This window comes from Lithobates pipiens, unplaced genomic scaffold, assembly GCF_037356315.1.
Source record: "Lithobates pipiens isolate NorthernLeopardFrog02 unplaced genomic scaffold, aLitPip1_a1.2 Scaffold_22, whole genome shotgun sequence".
NCBI classification, from domain to species: Eukaryota; Metazoa; Chordata; class Amphibia; order Anura; family Ranidae; genus Lithobates; species Lithobates pipiens.
The window spans coordinates 42,770,858-42,796,042 of record NW_027507784.1 but is presented as its reverse complement, the minus strand read 5'-3'; the positions used below and the strand labels follow the sequence as shown (position 1 = coordinate 42,796,042).

Below are 25,185 nucleotides of genomic sequence, written 5' to 3'. Positions count from 1 at the left end.
CCGTGATAGAGAGTACTGACATCAGAAGCGTGACATTAAGCACTGACATCAGCACAGTGATATACAGCACTGACAGCAGCACCGTGATAGAGAGTACTGACATCAGAAGCGTGACATTAAGCACTGACATCAGCACTGTGATATACAGCACTGACAGCAGCACCGTGACATTAAGCACTCACACCAGCACCGTGATATACAGCACTGACAGCAGCACCGTAAGCAGCCCCAGGAGTAAGTCAGCACAGCACAGGGATGGTGTGATCCCCTCATAATAAGAACCCCCAGGAGGAAGTCAGCACAGCACAGGGATGGTGTGATCCCCTCATAGTAAGCAGGCCCAGGAGAAACTCAGCACAGCACAGGGATGGTGTGATCCCCTCATAATAAGAACCCCCAGGAGGAAGTCAGCACAGCACAGGGATGGTGTGATCCCTTCATAGTAAGCAGGCCCAGGAGAAACTCAGCACAGCACAGGGATGGTGTGATCCCCTCATAATAAGAACCCCCAGGAGGAAGTCAGCACAGCACAGGGATGGTGTGATCCCCTCATAGTAAGCAGGCCCAGGAGAAACTCAGCACAGCACAGGGATGGTGTGATCCCCTCATAATAAGAACCCCCAAGAGGAAGTCAGCACAGGGATGGTGTGATCCCCTCATAGTAAGCAGGCCCAGGAGAAACTCAGCACAGCACAGGGATGGTGTGATCCCCTCATAATAAGAACCCCCAAGAGGAAGTCAGCACAGCACAGGGATGGTGTGATCCCCTCATAGTAAGCAGGCCCAGGAGAAAATCAGCACAGCACAGGGATGGTGTGATCCCCTCATAATAAGAACCCCCAGGAGGAAGTCAGCACAGCACAGGGATGGTGTGATCCCCTCATAGTAAGCAGGCCCAGGAGAAACTCAGCACAGCACAGGGATGGTGTGATACCCTCTTAATAAGAACCCCCAGGAGGAAGTCAGCACAGCACAGGGATGGTGTGATCCCCTCATAGTAAGCAGGCCCAGGAGAAACTCAGCACAGCACAGGGATGGTGTGATCCCCTCATAATAAGAACCCCCAGGAGGAAGTCAGCACAGCACAGGGATATCATAAGCAGCCCCAGTAGAAATATGACACCGCTCAACCTCTTCAAAGAGGAGGGTAGGGGCATATAGTACGGTGTGCTTTTTTGGGACAAGGAAGTGAGCCAAATGAAGAAAGAAGGTCTGTGTGCTTGATTAAAAAAATTGTTTATAGACATATACATGGTCTACTGGTCACATGTGTTGAATTCCTCCGAGATCCATGCCTCATTCATTTTTATAAATGTGAGGTAGTTAACACTGTCGTGAGCTAGGCGAGTACGCTTATCGATCACGATCCCCCCTGCTGCGCTGAACGTCCTTTCGGACAGGACACTGGATGAGGGGCAAGCCAACAGTTCGATTGCAAATTGGGCAAGCTCTGGCCAGAGGTCAAGCCTGCCCACCCAGTAGTCCAGGGGTTCATCACTCCTCAGAGCGTCCACATCGGCCGTTAACCCAATGTAGTCGGACACCTGACGGTCTAGGCGTTCCCTGATGCTGGATCCGGATGACACCTGTCGATGGGTCAGCTGAAAGAATGACCTCATATCCGAAGTCACCAACACATCTTCAAACCGGCCTCTTCTTGCAGGCGCTGTTGGATTGGTACCCGCAAATCCTTCTCTGGGAGTGGGAATTGCTCCTCTGCCAGCGCACGCAAAAGCAGAATGCAGCATTTCTCGAAGCAAGGCCTGGAAGTGCTGCATTCTGACAGCCCTCTGCGACGGCGGTAACATTTCCGCCATTTTGTGTTTGTACCGGGGGTCTAAGTACGTTGCCACCCAGTACTGGTCCTTGACCCTTATGCTTTTTATACGGGGGTCCCTATTAAAACACTGGAGCATGAAGGCCCCCATTTGCACTAAAGTGGAAGCGGTGTGGTGGCCTGGCTCCTGCTCATCATCCAGGATAATGTCGTCCTCTTCATTCTCCTCTCCCCATCCACGCACAACAGGGATCCCAGAAAGGTTTAAAGCACGCTCTTCTTGCTCCTCCTCATCCACCCCGGCACCATCCTCCTCTGACTCCTCTTCAGACTCCTGTTGTTGACTTGTCTCAGATAGAGTAGCCCCCCCTGGGAATTCATCCAGCATTGCGACTTCCTCATCTTCCCGCTCCTGCTCCTCCACAGCCTGATCAATGACACGACGCAATGCACGCTCCATAAAGAAGGCATAAGGTACCATGTCACTGATGGCGCCATGGCTGCGACTGACCAGTTTGGTGATCTCCTCAAATGGCCGCAGAAGTCTGCATGCGTCGCGCATGAGCAGCCACTGGCGCGGTGAAAAAAACCCCAGCTCCCCAGAACCGTTTCTTTCGCAGAGTTCATACAGGTAGACGTTAACTGCACGTTTCTGCTGGAGCAGCCTATCAAGCATATAGAAGGTTGAGTTCCATCGCGTCGGGCAATCGCAAATAAGACGTCTGACCGGCAGATGGTGTCGCCGCTGAATGTCAGCAAGGCGAGCCATGGCCGTGTAAGATCTTCTGAAATGGGCCGAGATTTTCCTTGCCTGCCGCAAGATGTCCTGGACCCCAGGGTATTTGACAAGGAATCGCTGCACGACCAAGTTTAAGACGTGTGCCATGCATGGCACGTGCGTGATTTTGCCCTGTTTCAATGCGCTAAGCAGATTGGCACCGTTGTCACACACCACTTTACCAACTGTCAAATTGAGCGGTGTTAGCCACTGATCTGCCTGTGAACGCAAAGCTGAAAGGAGTGCCGGGCCAGTGTGGCTCTTGGCTTCCAGGCACAACAGACGCAGCACGGCATGGCAACGTCTCACCTGGCATGTGGAATAGGTTCTGGGGAGCTTGGGCGGTGCAGCGGAAGAGACGCTAGCAGCGGAAAAGGAGGAGGCAGCTGAGGAAGAGAGGGAGGAGGATGGAGTAGGAGGAGGAGGAGAAGAAGAGTCAGGCCTGCATGCAATCCGTGGCGGTAAAACCAAATCTACACGGGTGCCACGGGTTACATGCTTGACGGCCGTCAGAAGGTTCACCCAGTGGGCAGTAAAAGTGATATACCTTCCCTGCCCGTGTTTGCTAGACCACGTGTCTGTGGTCAGATGTATCTTGGCACCGACACTGTGTGCCAGAGATACATTCACTTGCCGCTGAACATGGCCATATAGCTCTGGGATGCCCTTCTCTGAGAAATACTTCCTTCCTGGGACCTTCCATTGTGGTGTTCCAATGGCCACAAATTTGGCTTCCGAGTCCACCAGTTTATATGGCAGTAGTTGGCGGGCTATCAGTTCTGACAAGCCAGCCGTCAACCGTTGGGCAAGAGGGTTATCCGGCGTCATCATTTTTTTACGCTCGAACATTAGGCCCATGGAAGCCTGCCTTTTTGCAGAAAAACGTGAGCTTGGCGTGATGGAAGGTGGAGTGGAGGACAATTGTGAGGAGAGAGGAGAAGGAGAAGTAGAAGACGAGGCTGGACGGTGAGAGCCTGCAGTGTGGCTTTGTGTGTTCCGTTGCTGCCACTGGGCTCGGTGATGGCTGCTCATGTGCCTTCTTAAGGCGGTCGTCCCTAGGTGAGTGTTGGGCTTACCGCGACTAATGCGTTGACTGCAAAGATTGCAGATGGCAACGCTATTGTCAGCAGCGGACATGTTAAAAAAAAGCCCACACTGCGGAGCCATGTGCCGGTGTCCTGGGAGCGCCAGATGTGACCGTACATGGTCGATGACTCGCTCCTGATACATTTGCAGTCTGCTTTGTCCCTCCTGTGCAATGTAAGTTATTCCTGCTTCTCCTCCCTATCTGCTGGTCCATATCTCCCTCTGAACTCCCCTCCTCTTCCTCTCTTGTGGGCACCCACGTGACATCACTAGACATGTCATCATCAACGTCACCTTCCCCACCCCTATAAGTAGAGATCTCGGAGTAGGCAGCAACACCGGGGACGAACCTCCTCCTTGGGCTGATCTGGGTACTGTCGTCAGACTGCTGAGTAGCGGTTGTTGCTACCTCCTCTTCCTGATCCAATACCAAGAGTGGCTGCGCATCAGAAATGTCCTCTTGATATGGATCGGAAAATAATTCCTGTGACTCAAGCGGAAGGTATGTGGTGGTGGTGGTGTTGTTGGTGGTAGTGTCTTTGGGGGTGCACATAGCAGAGAGTGAAGAAGAGGGTGCAGATCGAGAGGATGAGGAGGGTGCAGAAGAGTAAGGCTGAGTGAGCCACTCAACCAAGTCTGGTGCGTCCTTTAAAGTAATTGAACGCACCTTCTGCAACTTCCCACTTTGGCTCAAGGCTGTTGCTCCTGCCCTACCCCTACCACCCCTGCGGAAGGGCCTGCCTCTTCCTCTGCCTGTCATTTTTTAAATCACCCTGTGACAAAACTCTTAGTCCCTATACCAATGAAGGACTGCTGCAGTATAGGGCAGCAGTCAGCAGTATTGCACCTCAACCCTATCTATTGTGGACCGATAGCGGTCCTTACAGAACAGCAGACTGTACCGCACTCAACCCTATGTACTGTAGCACCCTAGACCAAGTTACCAGTCCTTATAAGAACTTTTGTGGACCAAGCAGGTTGTGTGTTAGTGATTAGCAGACTGTACGTCAGTCCCTATACCAATGAAGGACTGTTGCAGTATAGGGCAGCAGTCAGCAATAGTGCACCTCAACCCTATCTATTGTGGACCGATAGCGGTCCTTACAGAACAGCAGACTGTACCGCACTCAACCCTATGTACTGTAGCACCCTAGACCAAGTTACCAGTCCTTATAGGAACTTTTGTGGACCAAGCAGGTTGTGTGTTAGTGATTAGCAGACTGTACGTTAGTCCCTATACCAATGAAGGACTGCTGCAGTATAGGGCAGCGGTCAGCAGTGGTGCACCTCAACCCTATCTATTGTGGACCGATAGCGGTCCTTACAGAACAGCAGACTGTACCGCACTCAACCCTATGTACTGTAGCACCCTAGACCAAGCTACCAGTCCTTATAGGAACTTTTGTGGACCAAGCAGGTTGTGTGTTAGTGATTAGCAGACTGTACGTCAGTCCCTATACTGCTGAAGGACTGCTGCAGTATAGGGCAGCGGTCAGCAGTGGTGCACCTCAACCCTATCTATTGTGGACCGATAGCGGTCCTTACAGAACAGCAGACTGTACCGCACTCAACCCTATGTACTGTAGCACCCTAGACCAAGTTACCAGTCCTTATAGGAACTTTTGTGGACCAAGCAGGTTGTGTGTTAGTGATTAGCAGACTGTACGTCAGTCCCTATACCAATGAAGGACTGCTGCAGTATAGGGCAGCGGTCAGCAGTGGTGCACCTCAACCCTATCTATTGTGGACCGATAGCGGTCCTTACAGAACAGCAGACTGTACCGCACTCAACCCTATGTACTGTAGCACCCTAGACCAAGCTACCAGTCCTTATAGGAACTTTTGTGGAGAAAGCAGGTTGTGTGTTAGTGATTAGCAGACTGTATGTCAGTCCCTATACTGCTGAAGGACTGCTGCAGTATAGGGCAGCGGTCAGCAGTGGTGCACCTCAACCCTATCTATTGTGGACCGATAGCGGTCCTTACAGAACAGCAGACTGTACCGCACTCAACCCTATGTACTGTAGCACCCTAGACCAAGTTACCAGTCCTTATAGGAACTTTTGTGGACCAAGCAGGTTGTGTGTTAGTGATTAGCAGACTGTACGTCAGTCCCTATACCAATGAAGGACTGCTGCAGTATAGGGCAGCGGTCAGCAGTGGTGCACCTCAACCCTATCTATTGTGGACCGATAGCGGTCCTTACAGAACAGCAGACTGTACCGCACTCAACCCTATGTACTGTAGCACCCTATACCAAGTTACCAGTCCTTATAAGAACTTTTGTGGACCAAGCAGGTTGTGTGTTAGTGATTAGCAGACTGTACGTCAGTCCCTATACCAATGAAGGACTGCTGCAGTATAGGGCAGCGGTCAGCAGTGGTGCACCTCAACCCTATCTATTGTGGACCAATAGCGGTCCTTACAGAACAGCAGACTGTACCGCACTCAACCCTATGTACTGTAGCACCCTAGACCAAGCTACCAGTCCTTATAGGAACTTTTGTGGAGAAAGCAGGTTGTGTGTTAGTGATTAGCAGACTGTATGTCAGTCCCTATACTGCTGAAGGACTGCTGCAGTATAGGGCAGCGGTCAGCAGTGGTGCACCTCAACCCTATCTATTGTGGACCGATAGCGGTCCTTACAGAACAGCAGACTGTACCGCACTCAACCCTATGTACTGTAGCACCCTAGACCAAGTTACCAGTCCTTATAGGAACTTTTGTGGACCAAGCAGGTTGTGTGTTAGTGATTAGCAGACTGTACGTCAGTCCCTATACCAATGAAGGACTGCTGCAGTATAGGGCAGCGGTCAGCAGTGGTGCACCTCAACCCTATCTATTGTGGACCGATAGCGGTCCTTACAGAACAGCAGACTGTACCGCACTCAACCCTATGTACTGTAGCACCCTAGACCAAGTTACCAGTCCTTATAGGAACTTTTGTGGACCAAGCAGGTTGTGTGTTAGTGATTAGCAGACTGTACGTCAGTCCCTATACCAATGAAGGACTGCTGCAGTATAGGGCAGCGGTCAGCAGTGGTGCACCTCAACCCTATCTATTGTGGACCGATAGCGGTCCTTACAGAACAGCAGACTGTACTGCACTCAACCCTATGTACTGTAGCACCCTACACAGACCAAGTTACCAGTCCTGATAAAGAGCTTTGTGGAACAAGTGAGTTGTGAATGTTTAGCAGACTGCAGCAGAAGGGCAGCAGTCAAGTATAATATTCTTTCTATATTTGGAAGAAAGAATATTATACGTGTACAAGCCTATTACCGTACCACTGATACCAGTCCTGAAAAGAACCTTTGTGGAACTAATAGTAACAGCAAGTCTTTAAACTGACCCTCACTGCCTGACAACACTGCTTCCTTCCTGTCCCTATACAAAGTGGCAAAAAAGAGTAGACTGGAACGATTAGTGGTTACTGGAACAGCTCTTTTGTGGACCTGATAGTAACAGCTAATGATGATGATGATGATGAAAGACTAATCTGGCTGTCCCTGTAGCATACACCGTCCTTTCCCTTTCTCTAAACTGACAAAAGACACTCAGGCTGCTGCAAGAATCAGTAGCACAGCAAACCTATATACACCTAACACCTATACCAGTCCTGAAAAGAACTTTTGTGTACCAAATAGCTAGCGTTTTATCTGTCCCTGCTCCACACAGCAACCTTTCCCTATAGTGACAGAAGAAAGAATGTAAAATGGCCACCGGATCGGGTGTATTTATAGGTTAGGGGGAATGTCCAAGTGTCCATGTGCTGTCATGTCTCAATTTGCTGTCCTGTACCCCATGATAGACGTGTCATCATAGGTCAAAGTTCTTTTACACATTAAACACGTAAGTCCGCCGGGGCGAACGACGGGAAAAGGCGAGCGAACGAGCGGACCGCGAACGACCGAAATTCGCCGCAAAACGACCGCCGGGCGAACCGTTCGGCCATCACTAGTCATAAGGTAAATTTTAAATTTGATAAATAAATTGTAATAAGTATGTAAAAATCATGATAAATGCCACAATGATGTGAAAAAGAGAGAGGATAAAAATGAATGGATAAGCTGATCCAAGTTTCTCAAAATTTTGCTGAGGTGGCAAAAAAAAAGGAAAAAAAAATAAGTCTAGTTACAGTTTTTCTAATTTTGGGAGTGAATTCAACAATTAGAAGTTTGCTCTTTGCCATTAGATTAAAAAATTTCCATTCTTGTTCTTCATTTTTTTTACCGCTTCTGGTCAAAACTGTTTGTTGAATCATCCCCTTTAACTTTTAGGTGAATGCTTTGCGGATTCCTCCCCCCTCCGGTGTCACATTTGGCACCTTTCAGGGGGAAGCAGATATCTGTCTAATACAGATATTTGCTCCCACTTCCCGTGAAAGATCGCTGCAGAATCTGCAGCGATCTATGCCATTTCCGGCCCCTCCTCCACCCCCCCCGCTGTCTTCTGGGAGACACACCTGTCCCAGAAAACAGCAGGGACCACTCAGAATGCGCATCACGACTCACGCATGCGCAGTAGGGAATTAGCTGATCGGAGAACATCGCGTGCTCCCTGGACAGGTAAGTGTCTTTTTAAAAGTCAGCAGCTGCAGTATTTGTAGCTGCTGACTTAAAAATTTTTTTTAGGCGGAACTTCGCTTTAATGTTCATCCTTAAAGTGGTTGTATAGTCAATTTTGGGACTTTTACCCACAGGAAAGCCTATAATAAGGCTTACCTGTAGATAAAAAAAATCTCCTAAACCTGTACGGTTTAGGAGATATTCCCCTCGCGATGCGCCGCTGACTGCAGCGGCGCATGCGCACAGGGGATTCCCGGCTGAAAGTCCGCCAGACGCTGGACCCTGCCGGGAAGAAATCTCCCGCGCGCATGCTCGGGAGTGACGATATCGCGACTCCGGCCACTCACATCGCCGGAGCCGCGATACCCGGAAGAAACGTTGAGGGAACATGTCAGCTCCCTCGGCGTGGATTGGGTCAGATGTCGGGGCCTCGTTCTAAGGTAATACTAGCTCATTATGCCTTTTCCTTTGCAGGTGCGTAAAAAAAAAAAAAACTTCAGCGGGTTTACAACCGCTTTAATGTTTTGAGGTTAGCACTACTGGTTATCTGGCACCCCATATATAGGGCACACTGCACACTACATTTCTCAATACAGCTTATGCGCACATACATGATTTGCATGCATGTCACAGATTAAAGTGAACTCCAATAAGCTAATCTTCAGAAACAAAAAAAAATAATAATTGTAGTTTCCTCATTAGCCTCAGTGGATTTAAATCCACTTTGTGTGCTCCAAATGTCTTTGCAAACCCATATAGCAGTGACATCCTCACTGTGTTGTACATAGCCTGTGCAGAGAGCAGTGCTGTGGGAGGGGCCCAGTAAGCTCCACCCACTACAGGCTGCCTGCAGAAAACTACAGGAGGGGGGAGGAGACAAGACCAGTCACCCTGCACAAGGCTAGAGAGCAGCAGGGAGTGGTCTTTATTACAGGAAGTAACACTCCGTATCACTCAGATCTGAAGAAATACACAAAGCACAACAAAATTGCCAGAATACACATGATGAATGTACATAGACAGTATTTTCTTATTTTATGATATGATGGCATTGGTTTGTCATGTCACTGTTGATTTTATTGGTTGATGTTAGAGATGATCGGAAGATGCTCTTGTTGTTGGGAATGGAGTAGGGAAGGATTAAAACCCTTGTTAAGTTTGTTTGTTTTTGTTATAGCTGTCTGTGTCCCCTCTGAAGAGATCCATCCTCTCTATTTGTTTGAGTGAACATTGTCACTGGGGGGAGAAAGTGATGAGAAATCGAAAATGTCATTAATCTTCTAATGGGGACACAAGTGACCATGGTTTAAGAAGGCATTTTCCCTTAACTTTGGAAAGAATACTTGGTGTGACCACCCTTTGCCTTCAAAACAGCATTGATTCTTCTAGGTACACTTACACACTTTCCAAACATCTTGGAGAACCACAGACCTTCTGTGGATGTCGGCTGCCTCAAATCCTTCTGTCTCTTCATATCATCCCAAACAGACTCCATGATGGTGAGATCAGGGCTCTGGGGGGGGCAAACCATCACTTCCAGGACTCCTTGTTCCTCTTTACACTGAAGATAGTCCTTAATGACATTGGCTGCATGTTTAGGGTGGTTGTCCTGCTGCAGAATACATTTGAGGCCAATCACTCACCTTCCCGATGGTATTGTATGATGGATAAGTATCTGTTTGTATCTCTCAGCCCTGATCCCAACATCATTGAGTCTGTCTGGGATTACATGAAGAGACAGAAGGATATGACATCCACAGAAGATCTGTGCTTGGTTTCTTCAGAAATTGTGCAAGTGTGTGAGTAGGCTGCGGCGTGGTGCACCGGCAGAGGTCCCGGGGGGATAAGAACATTATATCACGAGTGTCCTAACAATGTACAAATGGGGTGGGGGACGGGGTACCACAGCTACTTACAAACAATAGCGAAGGATCGAGAATAATGCAGACAGCTTCTGCAGCGAGGAGCGAGTGTTCAGCCTGGCTGAACCATGCCTAAATGGGAGCCTTCCTGCAAGGAGATAGTCCCTGCACTTTCCTCATTCCTCAGAAACCTTTCCCTGCTGCTGTGTTCTCTCACTGCCAGATGGTGAATCTTTTCCTACACTAGACACTCCCATAAAAGCATGCCAAACCTAGGAGTCTTACATAGACTACCTGACCCAAGATAGCCGCTGAAGTCACGTGGGGCACAAGCGTCTAATTGTAACCGCAGGAATTCGTAGATGAACCAAGTTCCTCACAACTTCTTCCCCCCTTCTGCATTGCCGCTTTCATCAAGCGCCATCTACAGTGAGGAATGCAGACTGCACCTGCCTACAAATATACCTAGAAGAATTGATGCTGTTTTGAAGGCAAAGGGTGGTCACACCAAATATTGAATTGATTTGGATTTCTGTTCTGTTCTTTTAGTTGTTCTTACTCATTTTGTTAATTGATAAAAATAAACTAATAACACTTCTATTTCTGAAAGCATTCTTCATTTATAGCATTTTTGCACACTCACTGACCGCTCTGCCACTGCAAACTGCTCACTGACCGCTCTACCACTACATACTGCTCACTGACCGCTCTACCACTACATACTGCTCACTGACCACTTTGCCTCTACATACTGCTCACTGACCGCTCCTCTGCGTCTGCATACTGCTCACTGACCACTCTTCCACTGCATATTGCTCAATGACCACTCTGCTACTACATACTATTCAGTGACTGCTTTGCCACTACATACTATTCACTGACTGCTCTATCACTACATACTGCTCACTGACCGCTCTGCCTCTACATACCGCTCACTGACCGCTCTGCCACTGCATACTAATCACTAACCGCTCTGCTACTACATACTATTTACTGACCGCTCTGCTACTGCATACTATTCACTGACCGCTCTACCACTACATACTGCTCACTGACCGCTCTACCACTACATACTGCTCACTGACCACTTTGCCTCTACATACTGCTCACTGACCGCTCTGCCTCTGCATACTGCTCACTGACCACTCTTTCACTGCATATTGCTCAATGACCATTCTGCTACTACATACTATTCACTGACCGCTCTACCACTACATACTGCTCACTGACCGCTCTGCCACTTCATACTATTCACTGACTGCTCTGTTACTACATACTGCTCACTGACCGCTCTGCCTCTACATACTGCTCACTGACCGCTCTGCTACTGCATACTAATCACTGACCGCTCTGCTACTACATACTATTTACTGACCACTCTGCTACTGCATACTATTCACTGACTGCTCTACCACTACATACTGTTCACTGACCGCTCTGCCACTGCATACTGCTCACTGACCGCTCTGCCACTGCATACTATTCACTGACCACTCTGCCACTACATACTGCTCACTGACCGATCTGCCACTGCATACTGCTCACTGACCGCTCTGTTACTACATACTATTCACTGACCACTCTGCCACTACATACTGCTCACTGACCACTCTGCCACTACATACTGCTCAGTGACCACATTGCCTCTACATACTGCTCACTGACCGCTGGCACCACTGACGTCTGGCAGGGATCCTGGAAAAGTCCGGTTCGGGAATTACACATCTCCTTACTCCTTTCTTCCACCTTTCCAGACCTCTGATCCTCCGTCCACTCCGGGTTTGGCTTTGGACAGCATGAAAGAGAGTGTAACAGACACTCTCAGCTTACACAACTGCAGCCAGCAACCCTGCTGGGAAGTCATAGTCCAGTCTGAATAATGTGTCCGGGTTTCAGGCAGTCTGAAACCTGGACGCATGATTCCAAACCCGAACTGTCCGGGTGAAACCTGGACAGGTGGCAACCCTAGCCCTGCTGCCAACAGAATACAAGAGGTTCGCCCTTGGCACAGGCACCATTCAGAGAACTCTTTCCATTTTATTAACTAATATAAGGCATTCTCTAATTGGATGGGGCGGAGATCATAATATCACTGCCTTGCTTTTCTATCTTGTCCAATCAGAGAACACTTTAGAATCATTGTGGAAATGCAATGTATTCTTTGAATGGCGTTCATGCCAAGGAAGTGACCTCCTCTGATTCCGTATGCAGCAGGGCAGACACTCAGCACAGGACCCAGAAGCGAATGGAGATGACTGGAGTAGTGGAAATTGGCCAGGCTCATTCATACTTATCATTGTCCAAGCTGGACCAACATAACCATGCAAGCAAACATCCATCCATACCCAAACTTCAGCTTCAAAATAAAGATCCTTATCCTTGTGTTAATGCTTTCATATCTGAGCCAGATGCCATGGATGAGGAGGGATACACCATAAGGATGAACACCATTCCATCTAGTTGGTGTCCAGAACCCAGAGAACGGATCTCCTCCATTATTTGGTCTTGTAGTAGAGGGTCTGGCACTGGCAGGGACCCTAGAAAAATCCTGTTCGGGATTTACACATCTCCCATCTCCATTCTTCTACCTGTTCAGATCTCTGATCCTCTGTCCACTCCAGGTTTTCTTCATCTCCCTTTTAGCCAATTTAGACTCACCTGGACCCAGTCGGACCTCTGCATCCTGGGGAGCAGACTGGTCTGGTCTGGTGGAGATAAAGGTTGGTGAAAACTGCAGAGCTGTGTATGTGGTGGGTGACAAGGAGTAGGCTGGTGGTTAGGACTGCTGATGTGTAATAAGAGCCAAGACATGGCTAGGATGTGTTAAGTTGAAGTTGCATTCATTTTCCTCTGAAGTCTTAGGCCGCGTACACACGCGCGGACTGTTCGCCCAACTTTGTCCGTCCAACAGTTTCGGCAAACAGTCCGCTCAAACTTAGCATGGACGGACATGGCCACACACGACGGACGAACAGTTTGCTGAAACCGTGCGCGATGACGTGAACGGCACGTACGACGGGACGAAAAATACGACGTCCTATACACTGCATTATAGCTTTCGGCGTGAAAATCCTTTCTGAGCATGCGCGAGACTTAGTTGGCCGAACAAGCCTACACACGAGCGAACAGTCCGCTGAAACCTTGTTTCAGCGGACAGTTTTTCGGAATTTCCGTAAGACCTTGTTCGTCCAACTGTCCGCTGAAACTGTCCGCTGAAGCCCCACACACGAGCGGACTGTCCGCCCAAACACTGTTCAGCGGACAAGGTTGGGCGAACAGTCCGCGCGTGTGTACGCGGCCTTATACAGCACAAATTAAGCTACCACTGTTTGCTATGATGCTACTGGACTGGTATCTTTGAAACAAAGGTTGCCCTTCCCTAGGAAAATTTTGGGCTTTTCGATACTGGTGACCAGGTGGGGGGGGGGGAGTAAGAACAGGTGGCTGAGCTGCAGTTTTCACTGCCCCCCTGGCTGCCAGTGACCTTCTTTCACCTGGGACAAAATCTCAGTTTGTCGCCCCATCACACCCTACGCTCCCAAAAAAAGAGGATGGTGGCAGTAGTGTTATTTTGAAATTCAGACTTTTGTATACATTTTTTTTATTTATTTATATTTTTACATTAGTGTCCTGCCTTACATCAGTGGGCCCCCTTTATATCCGAGTCCCTCCTTAAATCAGTTCCTCCCTTTATATTAATGTTACCTCTTACATCAATTCCCCCTTACAATCGTGCCTTCCTTGAATCAGAGACCTCCTTACATTAAGTTCAGCTTGTACATTAGTGTACACCCTTACTTCGGAGCCCCTCCTTACATCAGTTCCCCCTTTTATATCAATGTGTTCTCTTGCATCAATTCCCCCCACCACAATTGTGCCTTGCTTGCATCCCCTTCTTACATCAGTTCCCCCTTTTTTATCAGTGTCCCATCTTGTGTGATGTCAAAATCTTACATCAGTATAGGCTCTTATGCCCTGTACACACCACATGGTCGGACATTCCGACAACAAAATCCGTCGGATTTTGGCCAAACTTGTCTTGCATACACATGGTCGCACAAAGTTGTTGGAAATCCGATCGCTCAGAATGAGGTGACGTAAACCACGTACGACTATAAAGAGGCCAATAGCTTTCGTCTTGTAATTTATTCTGAGCATGCGTGGCACTTTGTGCGTCGGAATTGTCTACACACGATCGGAATTGAAACGATTGGATTTTGTTGTTGGAAAATTTTAGATCCAGATCTCAAACTTGTGTGTCGGAAATTCTGATGGAGCCCATGAATTTCCGACAACGCGATCCGATCGCACATTTTCCGTTGGAAAGTCCAACCGTGTGTGCGGGGCAAAATATAAATTCCCCATCCGTGTCCCCCATTTTACAATAGTGCCTTCCTTGAATCGCTTACATCAGAATCCTTCCTTGCATCAGTGCGCCTTCTTTACATCAGGGTACATCCTTACTTCAGAGCCCCTCCCTTATTTCATTGCCCCTCCCCCCATCCCCTTTATATAAATGCATTCCTTGCATCAAGAGTCTCTTCCCCTTGCATCAGTGCCCCTCCTTTATAAAGGGGGGAATTGATCTAGCAATGTCCTCTTACATCAATTCCCCTTTGCATTAGTGCCCCCCCTTACATCGGTTACCCCCTTTATATCAGTGTTCCCTCATACATCAATTCCCCATGTTGCATCGGTGTCCCCCCACTTATAATAGTGCCTTCCTTGCATGGTTGTTAGGATGCCAGCCGTCTTAGCAACCAAGGACTTGGGGGTGGGGGGGGGGGGGAAGCAGTGTACAGAGTTTTACTGCCCTCTCTCTAGCAGTGCAGTAGTACTGTAGCAGCACAGAATGGCTCTTATTAGCTGCAGTTGCTCTTGTTACTACTGGCTGCAACTCCTAGATCAGTTGTGTGTAGGGGGGGAGGGGGCACATGTAATTACAGAGCTCTGGTTCAGTCCATGGGATCTGCTCTTTCAGGCACATTCCTCCACCTGGTCCCCCTTGCACAGGCTCCTGTAACCCCTCTTACACTACGGGTCCCCAGGGATAGACCATCGGTGGTGCTGCCTGCCCGCAGAGCTGACACAGGTTGGGGGGCAGTTTTTGACCAGGTGGCACCAGCTGTCAAACTCACTGCTTGAGATTGGTGGGGCTGCAGAGCAACCATGTGCAAAACACTTGGCTCGCAGGTACCATGCTGCATTAGCACCTACTGAACACTTGAAGCTGCTGTTATACCGCTCACTTAAAGTGATCCATCACAAATTACTTTTCTGATGTCAATAAGTATTATGGTTGGTCTGAAAGAGCCCTTAGTGCCGGTTCACACTATAGCGACTTGGGATCCGACTTGTCAGACCTCAAGTCACTTGACATCAGAAATTCCATTATAGTTAATGAGATCCGTCTTACGGTACACTACTGAAGTCGCTCCGACTTCAGAAAAGGTTCCTGTACTGCTTCAAGGCGACTTCTAGGCGACTTGTATCCATAGCATTCAATGGAAGTTGCCTCCAAGTTGGATCTTCATCTATATTGAAGCGACTTTACAGGAAAATAAATTAGTTTACCCAGGCAAACCCCTCCCTCCCAGAGAGATGATTATTCTGTGATTGGTCACAGCCAAAGTCGCCTGTCCTGGAGGCAACTTTAAGTTGCGTTGTAAGTTGCTTACAGTCACTCTGAAGCCTCCTCCAAAACGCCTTGCAAAGTCGCGCTGTAAGTTGGTTTGCCCCTGTGTGAACCAAGCCTAATACTCGCTACCAATTCCCAGGTTGTCTTATCACAACCACAAAAAAAAATATATATATATATATATATATATATATATATATATATATATATATATATATATATATATATGAATGGTACAATATTTATCCTACAATTAATTTAAACTTTAAGCATGAGATAAAGATAAGTGGCCTTGCTCTGTAAATGTAGTGTTTTTTTGGCATTCTCCTCCTTTAGAAGCCTTAGTAACAGATAAGTAAAAGTCATTTGCTTTGGGTTCTTTTTGCCCCCTGTAGGGATTATCTTATGAAGCCTCCACTCTATGCACTCTTTATGAAAACTAATTTTTTGTTTTTGTTTCTTATTTTTCCCAGAATGGCGTTGGCTGCTCTAGGAGATGAGCTGAGCTCCTCCATCTGCCCGAACCTTTATACGGAGTTGGAGCCACTGAGATGTGAACACAACTTCTGCCGGGATTGTATTGTGACTTCTCTGTATACACAGGAGGGGTCCGGAGTTTATTCCTGTCCAGAGTGCAGAGAGGAGTATGTAGAGCGTCCTCCTATGAAGAAGAAAAGGAAGTTGTGTAACACTGTGGACAACTTCAGATCTACACAACAAAAGGAGAAAAGTGAGATCCTCTGTACATATTGTGTGGATTCTCTGGCACAAGCTGCTAAGCCTTGTCAGCATTGTGAGACTTCTATGTGTGATAAACACCTGACAGCCCACAACAAGACAGTAGCCCATATGCTGGTGGAACCCACCTCATCCTTCAGTAAAAGACAATGCTTCATTCACAAAGAGCTTCTGAAGTATTACTGCTTCACGGACGCCGTCTGTCTATGTGTGTCCTGCTGTCTGGTGGGGAACCATAAAGGACACAACGTGCAACTTCTAGAAGAGGCTTTGAAGAAGAAGACGGAGAAACTGAGAAATGTTATAGAAAAACTGGCTATGAAGAGAGAATCAACTGGGAAGAAAATTCTAAATCTACAGGACCAGAAGAGAAGAACACAAGAAAAAGCAGAGGATGAGAAGAAGAGAGTCACTGCCCTGTTTGAGGATATCAGGAGACAGCTGGAGGTCCAGGAACAGAGAGTTCTGAATGAGATCTCCAGGCAGGTAGAGAAGGTCTCATTGTCCATCAATGATCTCCTCAAACAGTTGGAGATACAGAAGGACGAGCTGTCCAGGAAAATTGGTCACATTGAGAAGTTATGTAACATGACCGACCCAATAACTGTCCTACAAGATCAGGGAACGGATAGAGGTGACCAGAATTTTGAGGGATCTTCTGTTCATGGTCTGGATGATTTTATGATCTCTCTTGAGTTGCACAGATTTATAACTGATCTTATTGCTAATATGCAATTAAAGACCATCTTCGATATACAGAATGCAACCAATCTGCTACTGGATGAAAAAACAGCCAATACATTTGTGACTTTATCTGATGATCTGAGAACAGCATCCCATTCTGAAATACGAAGGATTAGACCAAAATTTCCAAAGAGATTTACATTATACAATCAAGTGATGAGTAGGAAGAGTTTTTCCCATGGGAGGCATTACTGGGAAGTAGAGGTTGGTCACTGTGGGAATTGGGATGTGGGTGTTTGCTATCCCAGTATAAGGAGAGCTGGAGGTGTGTCCGGTATTGGGTGTAATAACAAGTCCTGGAGTTTTGGTATAACTGAGAAGAAATATTCATGTAAACATTACTCCAAATTATGGGAGTTGAACCTGGAGTCTCCTGTGAAGAGATTGGGATTATATCTGAATTATGAAGGTGGCCGTCTGTCCTTCTACCAGCTGAGTGACCCCATCAGACACCTCCACACCTTCACCACCACCTTCACCGAACCCCTCCATGTTTCTTTATATCTGAGTAAGGGAGCCTGGGTAAAACTTGTATCTCCTGCAGTTTCTGTAAGACTGTAATTTTCAACATCATTCATTTTCTTTTTCTACAGTTGTGTCCTCAATACAAAAAATTAAGAGTGAAATCCTCTTGGAAACAGTAACATCTGGGTCATTTATAGGGAGAACTACATTTTAAAGTGGTTGTTAACCACTGAAATGGAAAATGAACAGAGCACATCCCTCTATAGTGCCTACTTGCCTCAATCCAAATCCCCGAGTGTGGTTTCTGTCTACTCTCTGTTAGTCACTTCTGACAGGTTATCTTGACACCACAGACTGCCTGCAGATGGCCCACCCAAACTCCAGCACAGAGAAGGTGATTGACAGTCTCTGCTCTGCATGTTTCCTATGAGACTCTATAGAGGTGGGTGTGTCCTTTCTCTCCACACAGGTCTCAGTTTACACTCAGCGTTCCTCTATGTGCAGTGTGATGTTTAATCCCTGTTCCCCCTGCCTGCTTTAGCTGAACAATATCCTTTTGATCTATATGTTTTCATTACATTGCAGAGGCTATAGATAAACAGATACAACTTATGTAAGAGGATTTTTTTTTTCATCTGTGTATCGCCTGAGGTTAATTGCTCCACTAGGTCTCTTCTCTACAGCTGTTTAATGTACAGAACGTACATGGCATTGTTCAGCTACAGAAGGCAGGGGACAGGGATCCGTACACTCAACAGCATGGACTTGAGTGTAATCTGAGACCCGAGTGGAAGGAATGTACACCCCCCCTTCTAAAGTCCCTTAAGAAAACATGCACATCTGCCCCTGTCAATCACCTGCTGTGTGCTGGAGGGGGATGGGGCCACCTCCCGGGATTGCCCGTGTAAGCATAAACCATCAGAAGTGAGTGTAGATAGCGGAAGGAGGAAAGGAAAGCCAGAAATTGCACTAGGTGCTTTGAATTGAGACAAAAACACACACTAAAGAATATATACTTTTTTCATTTTTAATTTCAGAGGTTTACAACTACATTAATGCATTAAAGCTTCTACATAATTTTAATGATTCAACTAGTTTTGGATAGCGTGGAGAGGAATTGGTATCCCTGTCAGGTTTTTTATTACCCCCTGTGTCCCCGTTGGGGAGATCCATTCTCTCTAATTGTTCTGCTCACAGTTTATGACTAGAATTGAAAGAAAATCCATCATTCATTTGGGGTTGTTCCCAGACCAATAATAGGGGGGAAATCTTCCAATGGGGACGCTAGTTCTGGGGAAAACCAGGGATTTCCCCACTTTCCATTTTGTCTTTAGGACAGGAAGTGAAGGGAAATCTCCCCAATGGGACCAAAAACCCTCACAGGAGTTATAACCTTCCCTGAGTGTAGGTTCACACTAATGGGGAATGCAGTGATCCCTGTCTGTCTCCCCCATCTCCTTGCAAACGGCATTGCCTTTGTGATCTTCTGCAGTTGTCAATACAAAGTTAATGCAAAAAATTTCACCAGCAGTAGATCCAAAGTTTTAATCGGCGATTCCAGCAGATTACAGATTTTGGAGCTACGCAGGACCCCTTCAATCAGGCATGGTTCTAGCCGTTGGTCGCTACAGCACCTACTTTGATGCACAGACATTTCTACAGGAACGTGTGCGTTGGGATTAATGTATTTCAATACAAAGTTAACAAAACTCCAAACGGATTGCAAACGCAGTGCAGTTTTCCGCTATTGGATTGCATGGTACATCTGGTTGCAATGCGGCTACAAAAAAAAGGTACCTGCATGCCTTTGGTGTGATGTGAGCCCATTCGAAATGAATGGGCTCAAATCGCACCACACTGAATGACTTCCACAGGATTGGGGTTATAGTGTGAACCAGGGTTCATACTATTCAAATTGGGGGGTGGGGGGAGAAAAAGTTTTTTTTAATTTTTTTTGTTGTTGTATGTTAACCACTTCCCAAGGACGTCGTATTCAGAGGGAATATCTGAATGGTGCCTGCAGCTACAGGTATCATTCAGATATCCTTGTTTTCAGGTGGCGCTTCAGAACGATCATAGCGGCAGTTCCACCGCTTGATTGTTCTTACAGGTGACGGGATGTGACCCCACATCTCTCCATAAAGAGGACCTGAGGACCTGTCATGAATGATTCCTATTACAAAGGATGTTTTCATTCCTTGTAATTGGAATAAAAGTGATCAAAAAAAAATGTTGTAAAAATAAAGTAAAACAATAAAATGCCCCTGTCCCCGGTAGCTCGAGCTCAGAAGCAAACGCACATGTTAGTCCCGTCCACATATGTAAACACCGTTCAAACTACACATGTGAGGTATTGCCACGTGTGTTAGAGTGAGAGCAACAATTCTAGCTCTAGACCTCCTCTGTAACTCTAAACATGTAACCCGTAAAAAAAAAATTAATAAAATTAAAGCGCCACCTATGGAGATTTTCTGAAGTACTGAAGACGTCATTCCACGCGTGAGCTCAATTTTAAAGAGTGACATGTTGAATATCGATTTCCTTGACATAACATCATCTTTCACATTATACAAAACAAAATTGGGCTAACTACTGTTTTGTTGTTTTTTAAATCATGAAACCAAAAAAAGCATTTGAAAAATTGTTGCGCAAATACCGTACAACGACCGCCATTTTATTCCCTAGGGTGTCTGCTAAAAACAAAAAATATATAATGTTATGAGCAATTTTCTAGCAAAAAAAAGATGATTTTTACATGTAGGAGGGGAGTGCCAGAATAGGCCTGGTATGGAAGTGGTTAAGACTTCAACCATATGGATATGTAGGGCCCAGGCACCACATTTGAAACTGTCTCGGGAGAAGAGTGTAGTTGTGCTGGAGAGAAGAGTGCTGTCCGTCTAGGAAGGATGGATAGACAACTAGCCAGATAAGTCCATCTGATGGTGGCCAGGGATTTAGCGGGTCATGCTCTAGGACAGTCCTTAAGGTGGCCCAACAGCTCAGGCTTTCCATTACTTTGCACAGGTGATTTGATCAGTTTCACTGCCTTAGTAATTGCCACAGCCATTTCATCTGAGGGCAATCCTGAAAACATGACCTGTTTGGTCGCCTTGAGGACTGGAGTTGAGAAATAGTAGGTCTCTCTAGGTTCTGGTCTGATGGGAGACAGAAAGAATGTTCTTGTTTTATCAAATTGCAGATAATGATAGTTAAGGATCCCACCACAGGAGGCAGTTGGAGGAGAAGCTTCAGGAGAGGCAGAGCAAAGACAGACCATGAGTAGAGATCAGTACTGAGCAGGGACAACACAAGGAGAGGGACTGTCAGCTGTAACAGTGCTCTTTGAAGACAACAGTGAGCTTCTGCCCTGTACACACGAGCGGATTTTCTGTCGGAAAAAGCTTGGCTGGTTTTTCAGACGGAATTCCGCTCAAGCTTGACTTGCATACACACAGCCACACAAGTTCTCTGAACTTTTGACCGTCAAGAACGCGGTGATGTACAACGCTATGATGAGCCGAGAAAATTAAGTTCAATGCTTCCAAGCATGCGTCAAATTGTTTCCGAGCATGCGTAAGAATTTTGTGCATCGGAATTTCTGATTTCTGTTGGAAAAATTGAGAACCTGCTCTCAATCTTATGCTGGAGGACATTCGGCCAGCAAAAGTTCCGATGGAGCGTACACACGGTCGCATTTTCCGACCAAAAGCTCTCATCGGTCTTTTGCTGGCCGAAATTCCGATCGTGTGTACGTGGCATTAGTCTTCATCCTTGCCCTGGGGAAAAGTGTAAAAGTGGGGCAGAAAGTCAGGGACTGGGCGTTCCCACCTGTAATGGGCCGTTGCTGAGCTTGGCGAGATCCTGCTAGTTCCCCGGTGTGAGTGATCGGCAGGTGCTGTAGTAAACCAAGCTTGTGCAGGAAGAAGGAAGAAGACTTGTAAATAGGGTGTAAATCTCGCTTTGTTCATAGTTTTGGAAATTTTTCAAGTTTGGCAACCCATAATTCCCTACCCCATCCAAATTCTCAAACCTCCCCCCCAATAAAACCTCAAAAAACAAGTCAAGGACTGTTTTCTGCGTTAGAATGTGTGAAGGAAATGCTATGTAACTGGCTGTGCAGCAGTGGGGACCCAGGATATTAGTGAATCCTACAGGAGTAGTGCTACACCAGATTGAGAAGATTGGAGCTTTGTGATATGGTGCTTTATCCCGCTGGAAGGAGCCTTTAGAAGATGGGGACACTGTAGTCATAAAGGGATGGACCTGGTCAGCAACAATACTCAGGTAGGTTGTGGTGGTTAAACCATGCTCAATTAGTACTAAGGGGCCCAAAGTGTGCCAAGAAAATATCACCCCCACACCATTACACCCCCACCACCAGCCTGAACTGGTGATACAAGGCAGGATGGATCCATGTTTTCATGTTATCGCCTAAACTGACCCCACCATCTGAATGTTGCAGCTGAAATCGAGACTCGTCAGACCAGGTAACGTTTTTCCAATTTTCTATTGTCCAATTTTGGCGAGCCTGTGTGAATTGTAGCCTCGGTTTCCTTTTCTTAACTGACAGGCTTGGCACCCGGTGTGGTCTACTGCTGTTGTAGCCCATCTGCTTCAAGATTCGATGTGTTGTGAGTTCAGAGATGGTATTCTGCATACCTTGGGTTTAACAATGTGCTTATTTGAGTTACTGTTGCCTTTCTACCATCTGGAACCATTCTGCCCATTCTCCTCTGACATCAACAAGGCATTTTCCTCCACACAACTGCCGCTCACTGGATATTTTCTCTTTTCTGGACCATTCTCTGTAAACCCCAGATGTGTGTGTGTGTGTGTGTGTGTGTGTGTGTGTGTGTGTGTGTGTGTGTGTGTGTGTAAACCCCAGTAGATCAGCAGGTTTTTTTTTTTTTTTAGATACTCAGACCAGCCCGTCTGGCACCAACAACCATGCCATGTTCAAAGTCACCTAAATCCCCCTTTCTTCTCCATTCTGTTGCTTGGTTTGAACTTCAGCAAGTTGTCTTCACCACATCTAGATACCTGAGTGCATTGAGCTGCTGCCATGTGATTGGCTGATCAGCAATTTGTGTTACCAATTAATTGAACAGATGTACCTAACAACAAGGTGGCCAGTGAGTGTATATTATTGACTAAGACCTGATTCACACTGGTGCGATATGCGCTTCGACTTTGAGACACGTCGCACCCATTAAGTGCAATGGAACCATTCTAATGGGAAAATAGCAAAAATTCCAGAAGAAGAAAGAGGGATTATCGCGGTGCTACACTTCAGAAGAATACTAAAGAGATTTTTTTTTATACAAAGTTTATTAAATATATAAAAAAAGAGAGAGAAAATACATGAATATACAAATACATAAAGGAAAAATATCAAAAATAATCTTGTTTTCTCCAATTGTCAGAAAGCACAAAATTTGTAGTGTAATAGGCCAAGAAGATAATTGCCTCAGAGTGCTTGTCCAATTAACCCTTCCCTACATGTTTCGCCATAAAAATGGCTTCCTCAGGGGTGATGGAATATAAATTTAATGAAGAGACAACAATTCTACAATGAAGAAAAAATATATAAGATATGTATATAAACAAGCTGCATAAAAATACATGTGAGCCAAAACAGGACCCTAGGAAACTCGAGAGAAAAAAAAATCTTTTTTTTTTCTCTCCTTTTTGGTTGACTTAATTTTACTATTCCCTTTTTTTTTTTTTTTTTTTTTTTTTTTTTCTCCTTCACTCGGTGGTCTCACACATCTTGCTTGCTGGGCTGCTCTTTTTATGTATACAGCTCTCCTGTTCTACCCATAGCTTTATGGACACCCTAGGGTTCGTTAGGTGGATAGTGGGCCCGCCCCCTGACTGCCGACGTGATTGCTTTTTTTTTTTTTTTTTTTTTTTTAACATCAAGGCTGGTCCACACTTCCCCACTGATGTCTTTTTCCACCCTCTCTCCATTACAGTGGAGACTCGGTATTCTTTCCGGTTGGCGCTGTGGTGGCTGTGAGGCTTTCATCAGCCTCGATTGGATAGATTAGTGGTGGTGCATTGTGGGTCTTGTAGGCTATTGCTGGATCGAGCGGACGCTTGGCTGTCACTGTTTGTCCGCTTGCGCTCGGCGGTGAGGTCATCAAACTGGGCGGGTGGGGGGTATAAATAGGCACTGAATCCAGCATTCGTTTGCTGGGTTCACGGAGGCACTGTACATTGGAAATTGTTTACAACAAGGTTAGTACTTGGACTTGGAGGAAGTCTCTCCACCGCTTTTTTCCTCCGTTCGGGCATTTGATATATTTATGTCTTTCTCTTTTTGTTTTTTTTTGGTTTTCTTGGGAAGGCTGTACTATAGTGAATTTGTCCCTTACTTGGGGGTCATTAACATCAACACCTGCTGTGTGCTGTGATTGCTCTGCAATAGTGATGGACGAACTTCCGACGGGACTTTTCGCAAACGCGGACCGCCGAACGCGGCCGATAGTTCACGAACTGGAACGTTCGCGGCGGGCCCCATTGACTTCAATGGGAGGCGAACTTTGCAAACCTACAGGTCAAATTTGCAGCCACAAAATAATTAATAGCTGTGCAAACATAGTCCCACCACATGGCCAATGACATAACACATGTATGAGGTGAATCTGGGATCGACAACTACAAGCATTCTTTTTGAAATTCATGTGAAATTGTTGTGACAATTCAGGACTGTGGAGCGCATGAAGGCAATGGAGGAGAGGGAAGGTCAGGGAAGGCAATGGAGGAGAGGGAAGGTCAGGGTAGGCAAAGAAGAGGGTGCAGGAGATGATCACCAGCAGTGTGACATACACCGATGACACCTGCACCGTGATAGTCATCTGACACCAGCACCGTGATAGAGAGCACTGACATCAGCAGCGTGACATAAAGCACTAACACCAGCACCGTGATATACAGCACTGACAGCAGCACCGTGATATACAGCACTGACACCTGCACCGTAAGCAGCCCCAGGAGGAAGTCAGCATAGCACAGGGATGGTGGGAGCCCCTCATAATGAGCATAGCACAGGGATGGTTGGAGCCCCTCATAATGAGCATAGCACAGGGATGGTGGGAGCCCCTCATAATGAGCATAGCACAGGGATGGTGGGAGCCCCTCATAATAAGCAGCCCCAGGAGGATGTCAGCATAGCACAGGGATGGTGGGAGCCCCTCATAATAAGCAGCCCCAGGAGGAAGTCAGCACAGCACAGGGATGGTGGGAGCCCCTCATAATAAGCAGCCCCAGGAAGAAGTCAGCACAGCACAGGGATGGTGGGAGCCCCTCATAATAAGTAGCCCCAGGAGGAAGTCAGCACAGCACAGGGATGGTGGCAGCCCCTCATAATAAGCATAGCACAGGGATGGTGGGAGCCCCTCATAATATGCACAGCAGAGGTACAGCCCCAGGAGGAAGTCAGCACAGCACAGGGATGGTGGGAGCCCCTCATAATAAGCAGCCCCAGGAGGAAGTCGGCACAACACAGGGATGGTGGGAGCCCCTCA

The 25,185-nt window shown here is 46.8% G+C and overlaps 1 protein-coding gene across 1 annotated transcript; it reads left to right on the top strand.

Moving 5' to 3' along the window:
- Positions 1-16,183: 16,183 nt before the first annotated feature.
- On the top strand, positions 16,184-18,179 carry LOC143925390 (E3 ubiquitin-protein ligase TRIM39-like). The gene has a single exon (XM_077449956.1). The coding sequence runs from the start codon at positions 16,184-16,186 to the stop codon at positions 17,750-17,752; it is 1,569 nt and encodes a 522-aa protein (XP_077306082.1). The 3' UTR covers positions 17,753-18,179.
- The last annotated feature ends 7,006 nt before the right edge of the window (positions 18,180-25,185 follow it).

Coding starts and splice junctions, on each gene's coding strand:
- LOC143925390 (XM_077449956.1), top strand. CDS start 16,184: ATGGCGTTGGCTGCTCTAGGAGATGAGCTGAGCTCCTCCATCTGCCCG.